This window comes from Jaculus jaculus, chromosome 11, assembly GCF_020740685.1.
Source record: "Jaculus jaculus isolate mJacJac1 chromosome 11, mJacJac1.mat.Y.cur, whole genome shotgun sequence".
In the NCBI taxonomy this organism is placed as follows: Eukaryota; Metazoa; Chordata; class Mammalia; order Rodentia; family Dipodidae; genus Jaculus; species Jaculus jaculus.
Genome location: NC_059112.1, coordinates 57708272 through 57728195, shown reverse-complemented (window position 1 = coordinate 57728195; position 19924 = coordinate 57708272). Strand labels below are relative to the sequence as shown.

At 46.1% G+C, this 19924-nt stretch overlaps 1 protein-coding gene across 1 annotated transcript in view; it reads right to left on the bottom strand.

The window, feature by feature from the left end:
• Cfap99 (cilia and flagella associated protein 99) overlaps positions 1–19924 on the bottom strand; it is a 93081-nt gene that overhangs the window by 28133 nt on the left and 45024 nt on the right. The window contains exons 4-11 of the mRNA XM_045161261.1: positions 18836–18930; positions 15295–15407; positions 13830–14007; positions 11002–11082; positions 10772–10846; positions 9236–9307; positions 8951–9039; positions 5872–6076 (exon numbers count right to left, since the gene is read on the bottom strand). Of these exons, the coding sequence (XP_045017196.1) occupies positions 5872–6076; positions 8951–9039; positions 9236–9307; positions 10772–10846; positions 11002–11082; positions 13830–14007; positions 15295–15407; positions 18836–18930 (908 nt within the window). The remainder of the gene's footprint in view (positions 1–5871; positions 6077–8950; positions 9040–9235; positions 9308–10771; positions 10847–11001; positions 11083–13829; positions 14008–15294; positions 15408–18835; positions 18931–19924) is intronic.

Sequence of the window (19924 nt, the reverse complement as noted above, 5' to 3'; positions counted from 1 at the left end):
AGGGCATAGTAGAAGGAGAAGAACTCCACTCCAGAGGCATAGTAGGCATCTTCAACAAAATCATAGAGGAAAATTTTCCCCAAATTGGGAAAGAGGTGCCAATACAGATACAGGAAGCCTTTAGAACCCCAGCCAGACAAAACCCAGAAAGAAACTCTCCTCGCCACATTATACTCAAACTTCCAAACACACAAACCAAAGAAAAAATATTGAAAGCAGTTAGAGAGAAAAATCAAGTTACCTACAAAAGCAAGCCCATCAGGATTACAGCAGATTATTCAACACAAACTTTTAAAGCCAGAAGGGCTTGGAGTGATATATTCCAAGTTCTGAAAGATAACAACTGTCAACCAAGGTTACTTTATCCTGCAAAGTTATCCATCCAAATAGATGGAGAAATAAAGACATTCCATGACAAAAGCAGGTTAAAGGAGTATTTGAAGACAAAACCAGCTCTACAGAAAATACTTGATAGAATCCTCCATGCTGAACAAAAGGAAAAGCACACATATAAGGAACCTAGAAAAAACCAGCTATACTCAAATACCAGTTAACAGAAGAGAGCACAGGTAGAACAAGTAACACACACACAAACAAATGGCAAACATAAATACACACCTTTCAATAATATCTCTTAATATCAACGGTCTCAATGCCCCAATGAAAAGACATAGATTTGCAGACTGGGTTAAAAAGCAGGATCCTACAATTTGTTGTCTCCAAGAAACTCACCTTATTACAAAGGATAGACATTATCTTAGGGTGAAAGGTTGGAAGACGGTGTTTCAAGCAAATGGGCCTAGAAAACAAGCAGGGGTTGCTATCCTAATATCAGACAGGGTAGACTTTAGTCCGACGTTAGTCAAAAAAGATAAGGAAGGTCACTTTATATTGATTAAGGGCACACTCCAACAGGAGGACATTACAATCCTAAACATATATGCACCTAACACGGGGGTTCCCAAATTCGTCAAACAAACACTATTAGAACTAAGGTCACAGATAACACCAAACACAGTGGTGGTGGGTGACTTTAACACCCCACTCTCATCAATTGACAGGTCATCCAGGGAAAGAATAAACAGAGAGGCATCTGGGCTAAATGAGGTCATAGAAGGAATGGACCTAACAGATATATACAGGACATTTCACCCAAAGGCTGCAGAATATACATTCTTTTCAGCAGCACATGGAACATTCTCTAAAATAGACCATATATTAGGACACAAAGCAAATCTTAACAAATTCAGGAAAATTGAAATAATTCCTTGCATTCTATCTGACCACAATGGAATTAAACTATAAATCAGTAGCAAGAAAGGCTATAGAGCATACACAAAATCATGGAAACTAAACAATACACTACTAAATGATGAGTGGGTCAATGAAGAAATCAAAAAGGAAATCAAAAAACTTATAGAGTCAAATGATAATGAGAACACAACATACCAAAATCTCTGGGACACAATGAAGGCAGTTCTAAGAGGTAAATTTATAGCCTTAAGTGCCTATATTAAGAAATTAGAAAGGTTGCAAGTAAACGACCTAATGCTTCGCCTTAAAGCCTTGGAAAAAGAAGAACAAGGCAAACCAAAAATTAGTAGACGGGAAGAAATAATAAAGATTAGGGCAGAAATTAATGAAATAGAAACAAAAAGAACAATCCAAAGACTTAATGAAACAAAGAGTTGGTTCTTTGAAAGGATAAACAAGATTGATAAACCCTTAGCAAATCTGACCAAAAGAAAGAGAGAAGAGACACAAATTAATAAAATCAGAGATGAACAAGGTAACGTCACAACAGATTCCAGAGAAATTCAAAAAATTATAGGGACATACTATAAAAGCATATACTCCACAAAGTATGAAAATCTGAAAGAAATGGATGATTTCCTTGATCTATATGACCTACCTAAATTAAATCAAAATGAGATTAATCACTTAAATAGACCTATAACAAACATGGAGATCCGAGCAGTTATCAATAATCTCCCAACTAAAAAAAGCCCAGGCCCGGATGGATTCACTGCTGAATTTTACCAGACTTTTAAGGAAGAGCTAACACCATTGCTTCTTAAGCTTTTCCAGGAAATAGAAAAAGAAGGAATCCTACCAAACTCCTTCTATGAGGCCAGCATCACCCTGATACCAAAACCAGGCAAAGATAGAACAAAAAAAGAAAATTACAGACCAATCTCCCTCATGAACATAGATGCAAAAATTCTCAACAAAATATTGGCAAACAGAATACAAGAGTATATCAAAAAGATCATTCACCCTGACCAAGTAGTCTTTATCCCAGAGATGCAGGGATGGTTCAACATACGCAAATCTATAAATGTAATACATTACATAAATGGGTTGAAGGACAAAAATCACATGATCATCTCATTAGATGCAGAGAAAGCATTTGACAAAATCCAACATCCCTTCATGATAAAAGTCCTACAGAGACTGGGAATAGAAGGAACATATCTCAATATAATAAAGGCTATTTATGACAAGCCTACAGCCAACATATTACTAAATGGGGAAAAACTGGAAGCTTTTCCACTAAAATCAGGAACAAGACAAGGGTGTCCACTGTCTCCACTTCTATTTAATATAGTTTTGGAAGTCTTAGCCATAGCAATAAGGCAAGAGACACACATAAAAGGGATACAAATTGGAAAGGAAGAAATCAAGTTATCATTATTTGCAGATGACATGATTCTATACATAAAGGACCCTAAAGACTCTACTAGCAAGCTGTTAGAGCTGATCAAAACCTACAGCAATGTAGCAGGATACAAAATAAATACACAGAAATCAGTAGCCTTCGTATATGCTAACAACAAACACACAGAGGATGAAATCAGAAAATCACTCCCATTCACAATTGCATCAAAAAAAATAAAATACCTTGGAATAAACCTAACCAAGGAAGTAAAGAATCTATACAATGAGAACTTTAAAACACTCAAGCGAGAAATTGCAGAAGACACTAGAAAGTGGAGAAACATCCCTTGTTCCTGGATTGGAAGAATCAATATTGTGAAAATGGCAATCTTACCTAAAGCAATCTACACATTTAATGCAATCCCTATCAAAATTCCAAAGGCTTTCTTCATGGAAATAGAAAAAACAATCCAAAAATTCATTTGGAATCACAAAAAACCTCGAATATCTAAAATAATACTGAGCAACAAAAAAGAGGCTGGTGGTATCACCATACCTGATTTTAACCTATACTACAGAGCCATAGTAACAAAAACAGCATGGTACTGGCACAAAAACAGACATGTAGATCAGTGGAACAGAATAGAGGACCCAGATGTAAGCCCAAGTAGCTATAGCCACCTGATATTCGATAAAAATGCCAAAAATACTCATTGGAGAAGAGACAGCCTTTTCAGCAAATGGTGTTTTGAAAACTGGATAAATATCTGCAGAAGGATGAAAATAGATTCTTCTCTCTCGCCATGCACAAGAATTAAGTCCAAATGGATTAAAGACCTTAACATCAGACCGGAAACTTTGAAACTGCTAGAGGAAAAAGTAGGGGAAACCCTTCAACATATTGGTCTTGGCAAAGACTTTCTGAATACAACCCCAATTGCTCAGGCAATAAAACCACAGATTAACCACTGGGACCTAATGAAATTACAAAGATTTTGCACCGCAAAGGACACAGTGAAAAAAGCAAAGAGGCAACCTACAGAATGGGAAAAAATCTTCGCCAGCTATATATCTGATAAAGGATTAATATCTAGGATATACAAAGAACTCAAAAAGTTAACTAATAAGGAATCAAACAGGCCAATCAAAAAATGGGCTAAGGAGCTAAATAGAGAGTTCTCAAAGGAAGAAATACGAATGGCATATAAGCACCTAAAAAAATGTTCTACGTCACTAGTCATCAGGGAAATGCAGATTAAAACTACATTGAGATTCCATCTCACTCCTGTCAGATTGGCCACCATCATGAAAACAAATGATCATAAATGTTGGCGGGGATGTGGAAAAAAAGGAACCCTTCTGCACTGCTGGTGGGAATGCAATCTGGTCCAGCCATTGTGGAAAACAGTGTGGAGGTTCCTAAAGCAGCTAGAGATTGATCTACCATATGACCCAGCTATAGCACTCCTAGGCATATATCCAAAGGACTCATCTCATTTCCTTAGAAGTACATGCTCAACCATGTTTATTGCTGCTCAATTTATAATAGCTGGGAAATGGAACCAGCCTAGATGTCCCTCAACAGATGAGTGGATAATGAAGATGTGGTACATTTATACAATGGAGTTCTACTCAGCGGTAAAGAAAAATGAAGTTATGAAATTTGCAGAAAAATGGATGGACCTGGAAAGTATTATACTAAGTCAGGTAACCCAGGCCCAGAAAGCCAAGCGCCACATGTTCTCTCTCATATGGGGATCCTAGCTACAGATGACTGGGCTTCTGTGTGAGAATGAAAATACTTAGTAGCAGAGGCCAGTAAGTTGAAAAGGAGACATAAAGGGTGGAGAAAGGAACGGAGGAGGATACTTAATAGGTTGATATTGTACATATGTAATTACAATGATTGTAATGGGGAGGTAATATGATGGAGAATGGAATTTCAAACGGGAAAGTGTGGGGGTGGGGAGGGAGGGAATTACCATGGGATGTATTTTATAATCATGGAAAATGTTAATAAAAATTAAAAAAAAAAAAGCCAGATGTACAAACTGGCACATGTGTTCTTTTGCAGCAACACATGGTCTTGGCATATATATATATATATACACTCTCCTAAATAAATAAGAGCATTTTTTAATTTTATTTTTTGGTTTTTTGAGGTAGGGTTTCACTCTAGCTCAGGCTGACCTGGAATTAATTCTGTATTCTCAGAGTGGCCTCGAACTCACTGTGATCCTCCTACCTCTGCCTCCCCAGTGTTGGGATTAATGGCATGTACCACTAGCCACTACGCCCAGCTCAAGAGTATATATTTTTTTAATGAACTAAAGCCAGGTATGGTGGCACACACCTTTAATTCCAGCCCTTGGGAGGAAGATCACTGTGAGTTCGAGGCCAGCCTGGTCTATGGAGTGATTTCCAGGTCAGCCTGGGCTAGAATGAGACTCTGTTTCAAAAACAAACAAACCAAAAAAAGTAAACTAAAAGAGTAAGCAAGCAAATCCTAAAATGGAATACACACACACAAGTGAGTCTACTCAAAGAAGTAACTGGAGTGACCTTGGGCACTGAGTCAGACACATCTGAGAGAGTTACAGTTTAAACCTGCTGGGAGCGAATAGGCTCCTGGTTCATCAAGACTTGGAGGTCCCTCAGCAGGCACCAGCTTTCTTGGGGGAAACACAGGCTTGGAGCCCCCACCCAGGCAGTCTATTCTAGGAGAGGAAGAGCCAGGGCTGGTGAGACAGGAGCTTCTATATGGTAATGTGAGGTGCACAAACCTCCTTGCAGAGGACACCACAGGCAAACATGTCACATACAAATGTTTACCTTCTGCCAGAACCTCAGGGCTTCCCTCAGGGTCACGCAGGAATCAGTGGGCAAAATGAGCCTGCTGGGAGTTGGGGAGGAGGTAATCTAATAGCAGAAGCCTTAGGCAGACATCCCACTCAGCTCAGTTGCCATGAGACTGCTCTGGACCCCTGGCTATGAGGCAGAATCAGAGAAACCTTGGCTCCCTGTAGATCTTAGGAGGCAATGACCCATGGTCAGCCTGAAAGCCTACAGCCACCAGTACTAACATGCTCTAGCTAGCTGCTGCCATAGGACCTTGTAGGCCCTTGGCTTCTGTGCTGGCCATGGCCTGTGGCTCCCAAAAGTCATACTGCCCAGCCAGCCTTTATGACCCTGGCCACTCCCCCAGCACATCACCTCCTCTTTCTTCTGGTCAGCCTTCTGTTTGTTCTCCTGCATGAGGTTCTGCCGGGCCAGGATGGCCTCCTCATGGCTGAGTTTCCCCTGTAGCCGCCGACACTCGCCTGCGGCCAGCTGCTCCTCCCGGTCCCTTGTCTTCATCTTCTTCTGCCACTCGAGGAATTCTGAGAAGTCTCCAGCCCCATCTACAAGCTGATCAACCCTGGGAGATGGGAGACAGACATCATTTACTGGTAGGGCACTGGGTTTGACCCCTAGCACTGAAAAACAAGACGTAATCAATCAACTAACAAAATTACATGGGAATTGCAACTGGCATCTGTGGTGGGGACAGTCTTAAGAACAGAGCCCTTGACCTGTGGCATCTGACAAGGCCTCCAGACAGCAGTGTCAGGTAGATGACACCCAGACGATGCCCATCACTGTAGCATGCTTGCTGGTGATGGGGAGAAATCTTCCCACATTTGAAGTAAGAAATGTGTGTATAGGGGTCTGGAGAAATGGCTTAGCAATTAAGGCGCTTGTGGGTGAAGCTTAAAGACCCATGTTCAACTCTCCAGATCCCATGTAAGCCAGATGCACAAAGGTGAGGCAATCACAAGGTCGCACATGCCCACTAGGTGGCGAAAGTGTCTGGAGTTCAATTGTAGTGCCTGAGGCCCTGGCACTCCAACTCTTTCTCTAATTTTTTTTTTTTTAATTTAAAGGAAGTGTGTGTATAGAGACGACTTAACTCTTAAGGTGCTTGCCTGTGAAGCCTAAGGATCTAGGTTCAATTCCTCAGTCCCCATACAGGCCAGATACACAAGGTAACACATGCTTCTGAAGTTTGTTTGCAGTGGCTAGAGGCCCTGGCATTCTCTCTCTATGCCTCTTTCTTTCTGTTTCTCTCTCAAAATAAAATGAATAAGTAAAATATTTTTAAAGAAGGAGTGTGTTCTTGAACAAAAACTTAGGAGAAATTGTGGAAGTGGGTTGTACATTCACCTTCTCTGGCCAAGTTGAGGTTCCTTGCTCTGTTTGAATGGGGACAGAATGATGGAGAGCCACTTGCTGGCATAGAATTGCTGCCTGCTGTAAGGACCAGCAAAGCAGCTGATTCCAGTCACTTTCCAAAGATGGAAAGTCTTGAGTGCTAATGGACAGGGAGGAGTACTTCAGGGTAAAGGAATGATCTAACCTGTCTCAGAGCAAGGGAAACTCAATTGTTGAAGAGACCGTATTGTCTCAGCTCAGTTATATCAGGTGCCTAAAAGGTGAGCTGAGCCAGTCCTGCTTTTGTTTGACTTTTTGAGGTAGGGTCTCACTTTAGCCCAGGATGACCTGGAATTCACTCTGTAGTCTCAGGGTGGCCTTGAACTCACGGCGATCCTCCTACCTCTGCCTCCCGAGTGCTAGGATTAAAGGCATGTGCCATCACCCCTGGTCCATTCCTGCTTTTGGAACTGACCTAACAGAAGCCTGCAAGTTCTTCATCTGACACAATGATGGATGTGTCACAGTGAGTAATTACTACTCATGACAGAATGGGAGCCCAGGATCACAGCAGAATCTTCTGAGTTGTATATTGGTTTCCTGTAAGGAATCCACATTCAAAGGTTGGGAGTGAATGTGATACTGTCAAATATGTATTTGGTCTTCATCTCTGTTAGGATGGTGCTGGTCACCAAAAAGACCAAGGCAAGGTTAGGATCACATGGTTAGAACTTTCAGCTCCATCCATCACCTTCTAGAATGGCATAGGAATTGATGACCTGATCCTCTGTGACCAATGGTGTAATCAACCTGTATCAGAGGCATCCACAAATCCCAAAGCACGGGGTGTGGGGGGAGTGTTGAGTGCCGGGCCAGCTCAGCAAGTCAAAAATTCAGGAGGTGGTGCACCTCGGTGGGGCAGGAGGGCTCCATGCTTTTTGCATCCCCCCATCTCTACCCACTGTAGAGGATTCCAACAAACTAGTCAATGTCTGTGTATCCCTGAGTTCTGTGAGCCTGAGGAGGGGTCTGTGGAAACCCTTATTTATAACTAAAACAAACAGGTAAAAGAAGGTGTGGATTGCAACTGGCCCCAGCATGGAGTAGTCTTAAGGACAGAGCTTTCTATGTGAGGGGTCTGACACTGTCTCCACGTGGATGATGTCAGAGCAAATGTGAATTAGAGGACACTCGGTGCTATACACTGTTGCAGCTTTGCTTGCTGGCTGGTGGGGAGAAATCCCCAACTTCACGTCAGAAGTGAGTTATTGAGTGAGAGCATAGGAGAAACAGGTGTTTTGGGTTTGTTTTTGAGACAGTCTTTTTTTTTTCTTTTTTTTTTTTAGGTAGGGTCTCACTCTAGCCCAGGCTGACCTGGAATTCACTGTGTAGTCTCAGGGTGGTGTTGAACTCATGACGATCCTTTGCCTCCCAAGTGCTGGGATTAAAGGTGTGCACCACCATACCTGGCTGAGACAGCATCTTTTATTTATTTCTTTATTTGTACATTGTATATGTATGAATGTAAGTGTGGGCATACCACAACCTCTTGCTGCTGTAAACACCAGACACTTCCTTCACTTTTAAAGTGAATGGCTTACATGAATGGCTCAAGAATTGAACCTGGGCCATCAGGCTTTTCTTTTTCTTTTTCTTTTCTTTTCTTTTCTTTTCTTTTTGAGGTAGGTTCTTGCTCTAGTCCAGGATGACCTGGAATTCACTATGTAGTCTCAGGATGGCAATCCCCCTACGTCTGCCTCCCAAGTGCTGGGATTAAAGGCGAGCATCACCACCCTAGGCCCATCAGACTTTATAAGCAAGCATCTTTAACTGCTGAGCTATTTTCACAGCCCCAAAACAGGGTCTTGCTATGTAGTCCAGGTTGGTTTGAACTCTCCATTTTCCTGCCCCAACATCCCTGGTCCTGGGATTATAGGTATGCACCAAAAATGGGTACATTTTTTGTTTTCCTCAATATCATCAGACACCCCACTCCTGTCCCTCTCTGCTGAGCTGTCACATCGATTGACCCCTCCTCCAGGCTTCTCTCTTAATGGCAGCACCTGGGAGGCTGAGAGACTAGAAGGGAAACCACCCTCACCTCTGTAGTTCTTTTTCCACCTGTCGCTGGTATAAGGCCCCTTCTCGAAGGATGGCAGCTGTATTCAACTTGACTGGGAAGTTGTCAGGCTGTGGCAGAGGAGAGGGGTGACTCAAGAGCAAGTGTTCTTCCATCCTGTTCTGTCCACCTGCTTCCTGCACAGGTATTTCCCTCTTCCCCCAAAAGTCAGGCTGTCCTAAGGGCGCTTGGGTATTCTAGCTCCCACTTTTGGAGTCTTTCTAGGGCAGGGCAGGGAGGGAGGGACATGCTAGGATGCCTTCTCACCCTGAAGAAGGTCAGCTGGGGAGTCCTACGGATGCGAGGTGTGGGTTGATGTTGTTCTTGCTTCTTGGAGTCCTGCAAATCAGGGGGAGACAGCCTGGCACCAGTGGTTGGCTTAGGACCCCTTTGCTTTTACTTCACTGACCCACCACATGTGCCCATCCTGGTCCCTAGGGCAGCATTCTGTCCTTCATGGCCCTCTAAGCTTTATTGGGACCACATGGGCATAGGGCCAGTGTTCCCCAGATGGATTGGTTAGCTCAGGCTCAGCATCCTTCTCAGTTACCCAGGATTAGGGCCTTACTGACTCCATGTCCTGTCCTGAGCTGACCCTGAATTTCTGCCCCAGACACTGCCTTTTTGCTGCCCTTTGAAATAAGTAGCAAGACAGGGGAAAAGGGCACATCTCAAGCCCCACTGTGGAGGAACAGCTGGGAAAAGACAACCTTCATAACCCCAGGGATGCTGCTTTTCAATGTTCATAGTCTCAGGCTGCCCAGATGCGGGGGAGGGGCTACTCGTGCAGGCCCATTGCCCCAGATGGGCTGCACTCCTGAGTGAGCCTCTCTAGAGGCTACACTTCCTTGTCCTAGTCACTTGGCTTTTTTTTTTTTTTTTTTGGTTTTATGAAGTAGGGTCTCACTCTAGCTCAGGCTGGCTTGGAATTCACTCTGTAGTCTCAGGCTGGCCTCAAACTCACAGCAATCCTCCTACTTCAGCCTCCCAAATGCTGGAATTAAAGGTGTGCACCACCATGCCTGGCTCTTTTTAATATTTTTGTTTGTTTATTTTCAAGCACAGAGAGAGAGAGAGAGGGACTTTTTTGTTTGTTTCTCTTTTGAGGTAGGGTCGCACTCTAGCTCAGGCTGACCTGGAATTCATTATGTAGTCTCAGGATGGCCTTGAACTCATGGCAGTCCTCCTACCTCTACCTCCTGAGTGCTAGGATTAAATGTATGAACCACCACGTCTGGCTTCCAGACAGACTTAAAAAAAAATTTAATTTATTTATTTGACAGAGAAAGTGGAAGGGTGGGGGGAGAGAGAGAGAGAGAGAGAGAAAGAGAAAGAGAGAGAGAAAGAATGGGTGCACCAGGGCCTCTAGCCACTGCAAACAAACTCCAGATGCATGTACCACCTTGTGCAGCTGGCACATGTGAGTCCTGAGGAATTGAACCTGGGTCCTTTGGCTTTTCAGGGAAATGCCTTAACCACTAAGGCATCCCTCCAGCCCCAGACAGACTTTTACTGACTGTCCCTATCCTGGTCTTTGTGTACAGATGTGCGGAATTCTCGGTGCAAGGATCCGGGAACCCCAGAGGCAGCAGCCACAGCTTCCTTCTCTGATTCACATATTAGATGGGCCCCTTTGTGTGCCTACTTGGACCCCAGCTTCACTGTGTGGCTCCGGGATCACTGTGGGTTACTGGAAATATGCCCATGGGGGGAGAAAGGCTAAAAAAGTGATTGTGTTGCCACTGAAATAGCACCACAAGGAACACTTTCATAGCATGGTCTGACCTGGAGGTTGAGTATTACCTGTGCTAACGGCTTTCTGTGCGGCCTGGGCATAGCACACCGAAGCTCTTCCATGTTTGCCTTTAGCAGCAGCTCCTGCCATGATATCACACAGTTCTTGCCCCACCAGCTGCCACCCAGGGGGGCAGAAGATGCATGGAATGTGCCTTCAGGCCACCAACTTTCTCCCCGCCCCTCCCTCAAGTGGTCCTGCTGGGTTCTTTAGGGAGGAGAGGGTCGTGCATAGCCACCTCAGCCTTCCGGCGGTTGTATCTCTTGACCATCTGCAGTAGTTGCTGCTCCTTGGGCTCCTGGTAAGTGCTCTGAGGGACCTAGTGGCATGAAAGGAGGGAGAGTCTGTGGTCAGTGACCAGTTTGGAGGCTCAGGCCAGGAGTGGGCATGGGGTCTGGAGCTGACTATGGGATGGGAGTGGATAGAGGGAACTCTGAGATCAGGGCATTGAGGGCACATCACTGGCCTGGATAAGACTGACAGGGTGGGCATGAAATAGGGGTTGTCCAGCTCCTAGAACTAAAGGGGCAGGCAGAGGGGCTAGGGAATATCACAGACCACAGAAAAGTGAGCTGCCCATCAAGGGACCTCAAGATATACCTCTAGCATGTCCTTTAGGTCCAGTCATAGAAGATACTCAATGACTGGACAGGAGCTGTGCCCATTGGGGGAGCAGGTGGGAGCCAGCCTGGATGCCCCTGAATCCCAAATTCATTAATCTGTCCCTCTCATTCTGACTTCTCGGTATGTCTTCCAGACATTGCCAATTAACTCACCCAAACCTAAAACAGGGTAGGGCTAAGGTTGCCCTGTCCCCAGCTTTGATGGCCCTTGCTGGGTACCCTAGTGCTATCACTTCTATTGTCTAAACCAAGGCCTTGGAATATTCCTGTCTATATATGTGTCACACAGCTGTCTCCAGTCCTGCACACCTGCTTGAAAGTGTTCCACAAACCACCTCTTGGCTTTCTATCCCATTATAGCTGGAGGAACAACCCATGTTGGTACCAGCTTACATCATCATGTGTCCTCTCTCTGTTACCATCATTTGTCCTGATGCCACTTACCTCCTTCTCCTCCTCACTGCTCTCCAGCCCTTCTTGGCTACTCTCTAATACTAGGGGGCACTGCTCTAGGATCATTATATATTCTTGGCACACTGCCTGCTTTTTCCAGCACCAACCCCTGGCTCAGTTCTTCAAGTTCTCTCCTCCATGAGTGAGGAAAGGCACCTCCCAAAGGCCTTTTCTGGCCATGTTATCCAGAATCACTATCGTTCCTATTTTTTTAATCCTCTTTCTCTTTTCATCTCAGAATTTGTCACCAAATCACATTGCACTTTACTTATCCTGACTTTTCTTGTTTAAGTGCTCACTGGAAAGCATGCTCTGTGAAGGTCTAATGCCTGGAATCTACTATGCATTCATTAATGTTGAGTAAAATAACTTAGAGTGGGCTTCAGCCCAGCAGGTGAAAGAAAGTTCTGGCCATGGGTACAGGCCTGTGGCTATACCAGTCATCTCAGCAACCTCAGGGAAAGTGAATGTTTACCATCTCACAGTGAGGGAACAGTCACCCATCATCTATTCATCTATTTATCTACTCTTCCATCTATCCATCCATTAATCCAAGAAGTACTTAATGAGAGTCTTCTGTGAACCAAAACTTTGCCAGGCATGTTGAGAACATGGGACAAAGAAGGACGAGTTCTGGCAGAAGAATCAGACAATAAGCAGGTTCACAAATCATAAATACTAACTAATCTGGGGCTGGGAAGATGGCTCAGTGGTAACACACAGACAAACATAGACATACACACAAATAAATAAATAGGAAATTTTTTCTAAAAATTAAAAAGAGGGGGATGGGGAGATAGCTTAGCAGTTAAGGTGCTTGCTGGCATAAGGACCCAGGTTCCATTCCCTAGGACCCACGGAAGCCAGATGCACAAGTTGGCACATATGTCTGGAGTTTGTAGTAGCTAGCAGCCCTGGCACACCCATTTTCTGTTTCTTTCTATTTCCCCATCTGCCCCTTAAATAAATAAATAAACAAATAAAATATGTTTTAAAAAAGTAAATAAAACAAACCCAAAACTACTAACTAATTAATGCTACAAGGAAAACGAGCAGGGTCAAGGAGAAGGACTCAGTGTTTCTGGGTTGAAAGATTTTAATGAAACCTGAAAGATGGAACTAGTGTGCGATTTGAGGCCTCAGTGCCATCTCTCACCCTCCTGTACAGCCCTTGGTCTTGTGTGGAGCCAGATTTTGGCTCCGGGAAGTTGAGTCCATTGCCAGTACTTGGGAGGAGCTCCTGAGGCCAGTCAGGACATAGCAGTCAAGTTGGTGGCAGTCAGTTTAAAGCAGACACAAAACCTGAATGGGACAAATCAGACTTCTAAAGAATTCCTAGTTCTACATGATGTCATGTTGTAGATAGTGTAGAATATGGATATGAGGCCTGAATTTTTTTTTCTACAATGAAGAAGTTAGTCCAAAGATGAAGTTAATTTACAGAAGAGAGACAGTCACAGAAACAGAGCTAGAACCCTAATCAACCTATGCCTGATGCCTATCCTACTTCAGTCACATGAGCCAACTAGTAGTCTACAGTCTAAGCCAGTTTGAGCTGCATTTTTCTGTTATTTGAAACGCACAGCATATGGACAGGTAAATCAGCAAGGCAAGGTAGAAGATGGAAATGCTCATGGTATATGGGGCAGCTGTACAGAGGCTCCTAATGGGGGACAGTTATTACTGGGGCTTATACAGGCAGACATTACACCTGCCCATGGCTCAAGAGCATATATTCTATGACCTGAACATGTGGGGAGGGGTAGCACGGTACCATGGCTAAAAGTGAACTCCAAGTACCAACTCCAGACAGGTCTGACAGTACCACTCAGGACTTCCCTGCTGGGGTCCAGCACATGGTAGGGATGGTAATAAGAGTAGCTCACTGAATGCTCCCTTATCTCTGGAGAATCCCAGCCCTACACCAGTACCCACAGTCCATTCTCCTGGCTTGTACATCACGGGGGTTCAGGCCGTGTGACCAACTCACTGGTTTCGGCTTGGCCACAGTAGAGACAGGCTCAGGCATTGGAATGGCTCGGGGTCTGGGGACAGTCAGGTTGAATTCCTTGGGCTCTGTGACCTTGGCTTTGGTCTTCATGTCCAGGCTTTTACTCGCTCGCACTCCCTCCAGCTGGTTGATCAACCTTTGGACTTCTGGCTGCCATCTTGAAGGCAAAAGTGGAGAAGTCCCTTGGGTCACATCCTGGGCAAGTCACCAAGAAGCTGGTTCTTGTGATCTGAAGGATTCCCAAGTGCTTGGGCATTCCTCAGGGTGATGGACAGGGTGAGGTGCCCCCCCACCTTCACCAACTATGTTTGCAGTTTCAGTATAGCCACATGCCTCAATACATGCATGCATGAGACTCCCCCTGGCACAGATGAGGAAACTGAGGTCTGAAAGCCCTGAAAAGAGGGGAACTAAGACACCTAGATATCCCTACTTCAGGGATGTGGGGCTCTCTGAAGACAGAGATGTGGAGCTAATCTAGGGAGAACAGATGGCACTGACAGAGGAAGTAGAAGCTGGAAAAGGAAGCTGGCAATGGGAAAGGAATGTTCTGGAGCTATAGTGCTGACAACAGGTGGAGGGAACTGTAAGAGTCTGGTGAGTTGAGGGTCATGATTCTTTACAAGGAGTCCAGCTGTCCTCAGGCTCAGCCTCAGCCTCAGGGTGTTTTGGAGCAGGGGTTTGGAAACGGCCTTGGTGGGCTGCCTGAAATCCGAGGGTCCACTTTTCAGTCTACAACCCAAGTGGGCTGGATTGACCATCACCAGCCTGTCTATTGTCTCCTCATATGGGACTCCCAAGTGCAGATTCATAGCTAGAAATAGTTCCTGCCTTGTCCGAAGAACCAGGGCCACCCATAAGGAGGGAGGTTCCCATGAAGGCCAACAGATAGGGGTTCTTACCAGGGCATGAGGCATCCAATTTCAGAACAGGTATAGGGGGAGTGATAGCAGGCTTGTGATGGAGCTGGTCCCAGAGTGGGCTAGGGAGACCTGAGGGAGGTGGGGAGCTGTCCTCTCAATTCAGAAGCAAGAACTGGTTGGGACAAGGAACTTCCTCTCGGTGAAGAAGTAGCTCTGAGGACTCCACTATGGGGGCCAGGGCCTCTTGCACCCAGCTGGCATGTAAGTGGTCTACTTGGACCCAAACAGTCCATCTACCTGTTCCCAGGAAGACATGGTTGTTCCCACAATACTCTCAAGGGATGTAACTGGGAGATCACTGCTGCACACACGGGAACATGTCCCACTGTCCCCACCACAGGCTGTGAGCCTAGGCAGGCTCATGGAATAGCTGACCTCCCACTCAAATCCAGAGCACATTTGGCTTCTCACAGAGTTTTTGTGAGCAGGAAGGTAATGAGGAGGCCCATGCCCTCTGATGCACCCAGAGCAGGGACAGGATAATGTCCAGGACCCCAATGCCCTGTTGTAGCCAGGCTCACCTCATCAGGGGGTCAATCCAGTTCTCTTTCACATGGGCTGTCTCATAAATGAGGCTCCACTCATCCTTGATCCAGGAGCACAGGTTCAAGGGGTTGAAGAAGAACTTGAGGAACTGGAGGTGAGGGAGGGGAAGAAGGGGAGGGCCCAAGGAGCTTAGTTTTAGCCTGGGCCCTGCCTGCCCACCGATGACCCAGTGCCCCTCACAGGGGGCAGAACAGAGGGTAATAATCAGAGTCATAGTCCATTGCAGATATCTGAACAGACCATGCCCCTTGAGATGTCCCTCTTCCTTTAGGGTCCCTGCAGATCATGTTCTGACCAGAAGGGTCTCTGTGCTCCCACCCAGCTCACAGGGCCTTCACTTCTCGGCAGGGTGTTGCTGGGGCCACATGGAGGGCAGTCTGTGTCCTTTCCTGCCCTCAGTGGGCTTTGAAATTCTGGGAATAAAACTGTACCATTTCTATACTCTTTACTCCTTGGCCAGGACACTGCAGGGCTCCCCCAAACCTGCCCTTCCTGGGGAAGTGGCTTGTTACTCAGCTCCTTACAATGGGCATTTAGTCTTAGCCCTGGGATTGAGGCTGCTTTCTTGGACTAAGGGCTTACATGGTGCCCAGTGTGTAGTTGTGAAGTCTTTAGATGGTCTAGAACTAATCCTGGGAGATTCTCAGTTCTGTGGGATTTTTCAGGCTGCTCTCAGCTCCTGGTCCCCAACTCTAAAGCTTTGGTTTAGGAATACACCAGACTGGCTGAGCTTCACAGGGGGAGACCAGCTGTCTGGAAGAGCTGCAAGACATCCCTGCACAGGGTAGGACTGTCAGGTTTCCAGGAAGGGTACAGGAGGTAGCCCTCTGGGCATATGATACATAACTCTGGGCCCTTAGCACCTTCTTTTTTTTATTTTTTATTTTATTTTTTAAAGATTTTTATTTATTTACTTATTAGAGACAGAAGGAGGGAGGGAGGGAGGAACGGAGGGAGGGAGGGGATGGGCACACCAGGGCCTCTAGCCACTCACTGCAAACGAACTCCAGATGCAAGTGCCACCATGTGCATCTGGCTTACGTGGGACCTGAAGAATTGAACCTGCGTCCTTAGGTTTCACAGGCATGTACCTTGACCACTAAGCCACCTCTCCAGCCCCCTTAGCACCTTCTTAAGGAGCATTCAATCTGCGATCCCCTGGGATTGCTCTTCAGAGGGTGCCCCAGAAGAGGTAAACATGGCCTAGCCTTGAGGCCTAGTTGACAGGATCACTGGAGATCCTTCAATAAGGACCCTAAAGCCACCTAGAAGGGGCAGCTAAGAGCTCTTGGGCTACCACTGTGGCCACTATTGGCAGGACCCCAAGACCACATGTCAGAGTCTAGGAGAGCATGATGGTGACACATAACATAGTGCCCTGGTTTGGGTCTCTCAAAGCACAGCTAGGGCTTGGGATCAGGGAACATATTTGAGAAGTAACCCTGGCAGTGCATGGCCAGCCAAGAGGACAGTGGTGAGCAAGGCTTGATTACTATCCTCACCAGCCTCTAGCCTTCTCTCACCTGTGAGCCGTCTCCATATAGAGGCAATCAGGGTCTTTTTATAAAGTTTTCCACAGCTCCCTAACCTATCAACTTGCTCACTCCCTCCACTCATCTCAATGGCCCCTTCCTGCCATACCTGCCCCAAAGGGGCTTCTTAGCCCTTGTCCATGAATGTTGCCCTGGCATTCTCTTTCTTTCCTTTCCCATCTATCAGCCTGGCTACTACATGCCTTCTGAAGAGGGCAGCTGGCCCTTGTGGCTGGTCCTCACCTCCTTCCTGCTGCCAGACCCATGTGGGCATATCCCATTCAGGTTTCCTACCTCTTCATCCCCATCTTCCATCTTCACCCTCAGCAGCCCTGCTGGACTAAGGCACTCTCCTCACTGCAGTATGGTGCAGCAGTGCTGCCAGTGGCCTTTCTAGAGTGACAATGTAGTTTCCAGTGGGCCTGAGAAAACCCTCTGACTGACTGTAGCAGGTTCCCTCAGCACATGAGTGTAAAGGATTGTGGGTGCCAAAGATGGGACAGCATGTCTTGTGGAAGCCACCGTACTTAGGAATCAGCTTGGGCACATATTGCTTGTTCCAAACATCACCTCTGACCATAGTAGTGACAGCATCCAAGAGAGGCCATCCTGTCCCCAGTTGCTGGATCCCAATCTTCAGGGCCCATCTGGTCTCTTCCTAAAGTGCTGAGGCAGGCAGAGGGACCTCAATGGGACTAGAATCACCCAGTGGGGGCACAGAGTGTGGGATGGAAAAGGGAAGATCCTATACTGGCCACTATTCAACACCTGTAGCCCCTCATAGGTTCCCTAAAATGGTCTTTTTATTCTATGTGGTACTGGGTATTCAACCTAAGACTCTCATATATGTTAGGCATGCACACGTACATGCATGTGTGCATATCTGTCTTTCTGCATGTGGAGGCTAGGAACAACCTCAGGTGCTGTTCCCAAAGTGCCTTTTTATAGGCAGTGTTTCTCATTAGCATAGAACTTGCCAAGTAGACTAGGCTGACTGGCCCAAGAGCTCCAGAGATCCATGTCTTTCCTCCCCAGAGCCAAGCATGCAGGTGCATATGACCATGTCAGCACTTTGTATTTTTCGTTTGTTTGTGTTTTCAGGTAGGGTCTCTCTGTAGCTCAGGCTGACCTGAAATTCACCATGTACTTTCAGGATGGCCTCAAATTCACAGTGATCCTCTTACTTCTGCCTCACAAGAGCTGGGATTAAAGGTGTATGCCAACCATGCCTGGCTCATGCCAGCTTTTTATGTGGGTACTGGAAATTAAACTTAGTTCTTGATGGGCAGCTGTTTTTTTTTTTTTAAAAAAAACATTTTACTTTGAGACAGGTTTCATTGTGTAGCCCAGGCTGGCCTTGAATTTGCAATCCTGCTTCAGTCTGCCAAACAGCTGGAATTAGGCTATCAGGCCTGGACTCCCTGAGGGTTTTGTGGATTGCTGTCATGGATTTTCAGAGCTTGCTGGTCTGGTCTGCGTCTAGGCAAAGGTCTGGGGGTGCTGCACAGGTCCTAAGAGCAGTGTGCAGTCCATACATGGAACATCTGGTGAGTCAGAATTGCAGGACCCAGGGAAGGATGTTAGGTGGATCTCTGAGCAGGAACCAAGAGCAGATCTTGTTAAGTATGGAAAGCAGACCAGAGCAGTCTTAAGGAATCTCTCCAATACCATTAATTCTGCTGCCTCTTTGGAAAAATGAAGCCTATGCTTAAGGTAAGTGTAGATGTGTATTCATCATGCACTACTTGTGCTTATGGACAGTCCTTCATAAGCCCATGGGGGCAGAATCAGGTTTCCTGGGACAGAAGAACACATTGTCCCAGACAGAGGATATAAACTGATATTAAACAAAAAAGGACAAATCTGCCAGTTTCTCTGGTGAGAGGGTAAAAGGCATGGGACTGGCCAGACACACTTAGGCCATGGTTTCCAGCCCTGGCTGGCAGTCTCACCCACTGGCCTGCAGTGTTGGGCTGGAGCTCACCTTGCATGCCTTGCCAGCGGGCTGGGACTTGATGATGCTGCAGAAGGCCTGAAAGCCGAGCTCATCTAGCTGGAACATGGCCAAGTAGCAGATCACTGAGGAGAGAGGATGGTGTGAAGAGTGCCCTGCCTGGCCTGCAAAGGGGTCCCAGGTGTGACCTTAGGGGAATTCTGCAGTGTCTTGTCAGGCACCTCACTCTTGGCAGGGTACACTGGCCACTATCACCTTGTGTAGACCACACAAGCTCCATGGTCTTAGATGCTGGCCAGTTAGGGCATTTTACTTCCATACATATTACTACATTTGATGAATTTTCAGAAATCCCAAGGGTTCTCTGGGTAAAAGTGACATCAGTTTCAATTTTTTCGTTTGTTAATTCTGCAAGGCAGAATTGTCTCTGGTCCCTGCAGGTAAAGAGACTCCTCAGGGTTTTTTTTGGTTCTACCTCTGAGCTTAAGCCAGGCTGTGAGAGCCAGTCTAGTTTTGGACCTGGCACCAACTACCTGGCATGGCCCTCCAGTATGCTGAAACCCTCAGGTCTCCCTCTCCCTCTAGCAGCATGACCAAGTGAAGCTCCTAAGGCTAGATCTCACTCTACCCAACAATGTCACCAGCCACCTGTTCACAATGGTCACCCTGCCCTGAAAACATGAGTGGTAAGAGGAAGCTCTCATAGTTAATCCCCCAGGATGATGTAGCCTGGCATCGGGCCTGTTCTCTCACAAGTGCCAGGGTTAGGACCAGGAATAGCCTGCAGGGTGTATTATTTAGCCCAGATTGCCTTATGGCATTCTTTCAGGCAAGTCCCAGGAATGTCTGCCTAGATTCTGCCCTCCTGTGAGCCTAATATGTGTACCCATATGTAAAGAGAGAAAATATGGTCAGCCTAACCTACTCATGAGCACCTATATCAAGTGAGGGAAAGGACTGTGGCAGAAACATGAGGAACTGCCTTCTGTGGCCTGCCTGAAGCATGCCCATTTGCTGGCTTCTCCCAGGCCAGTCTGTTGAGGGTCTGCAGCTGGCAACCTTTCCAGCCTCTTACTCTGGAGGGGACAGCAGGTCTGGCACTTGGGGACATGTGGATAT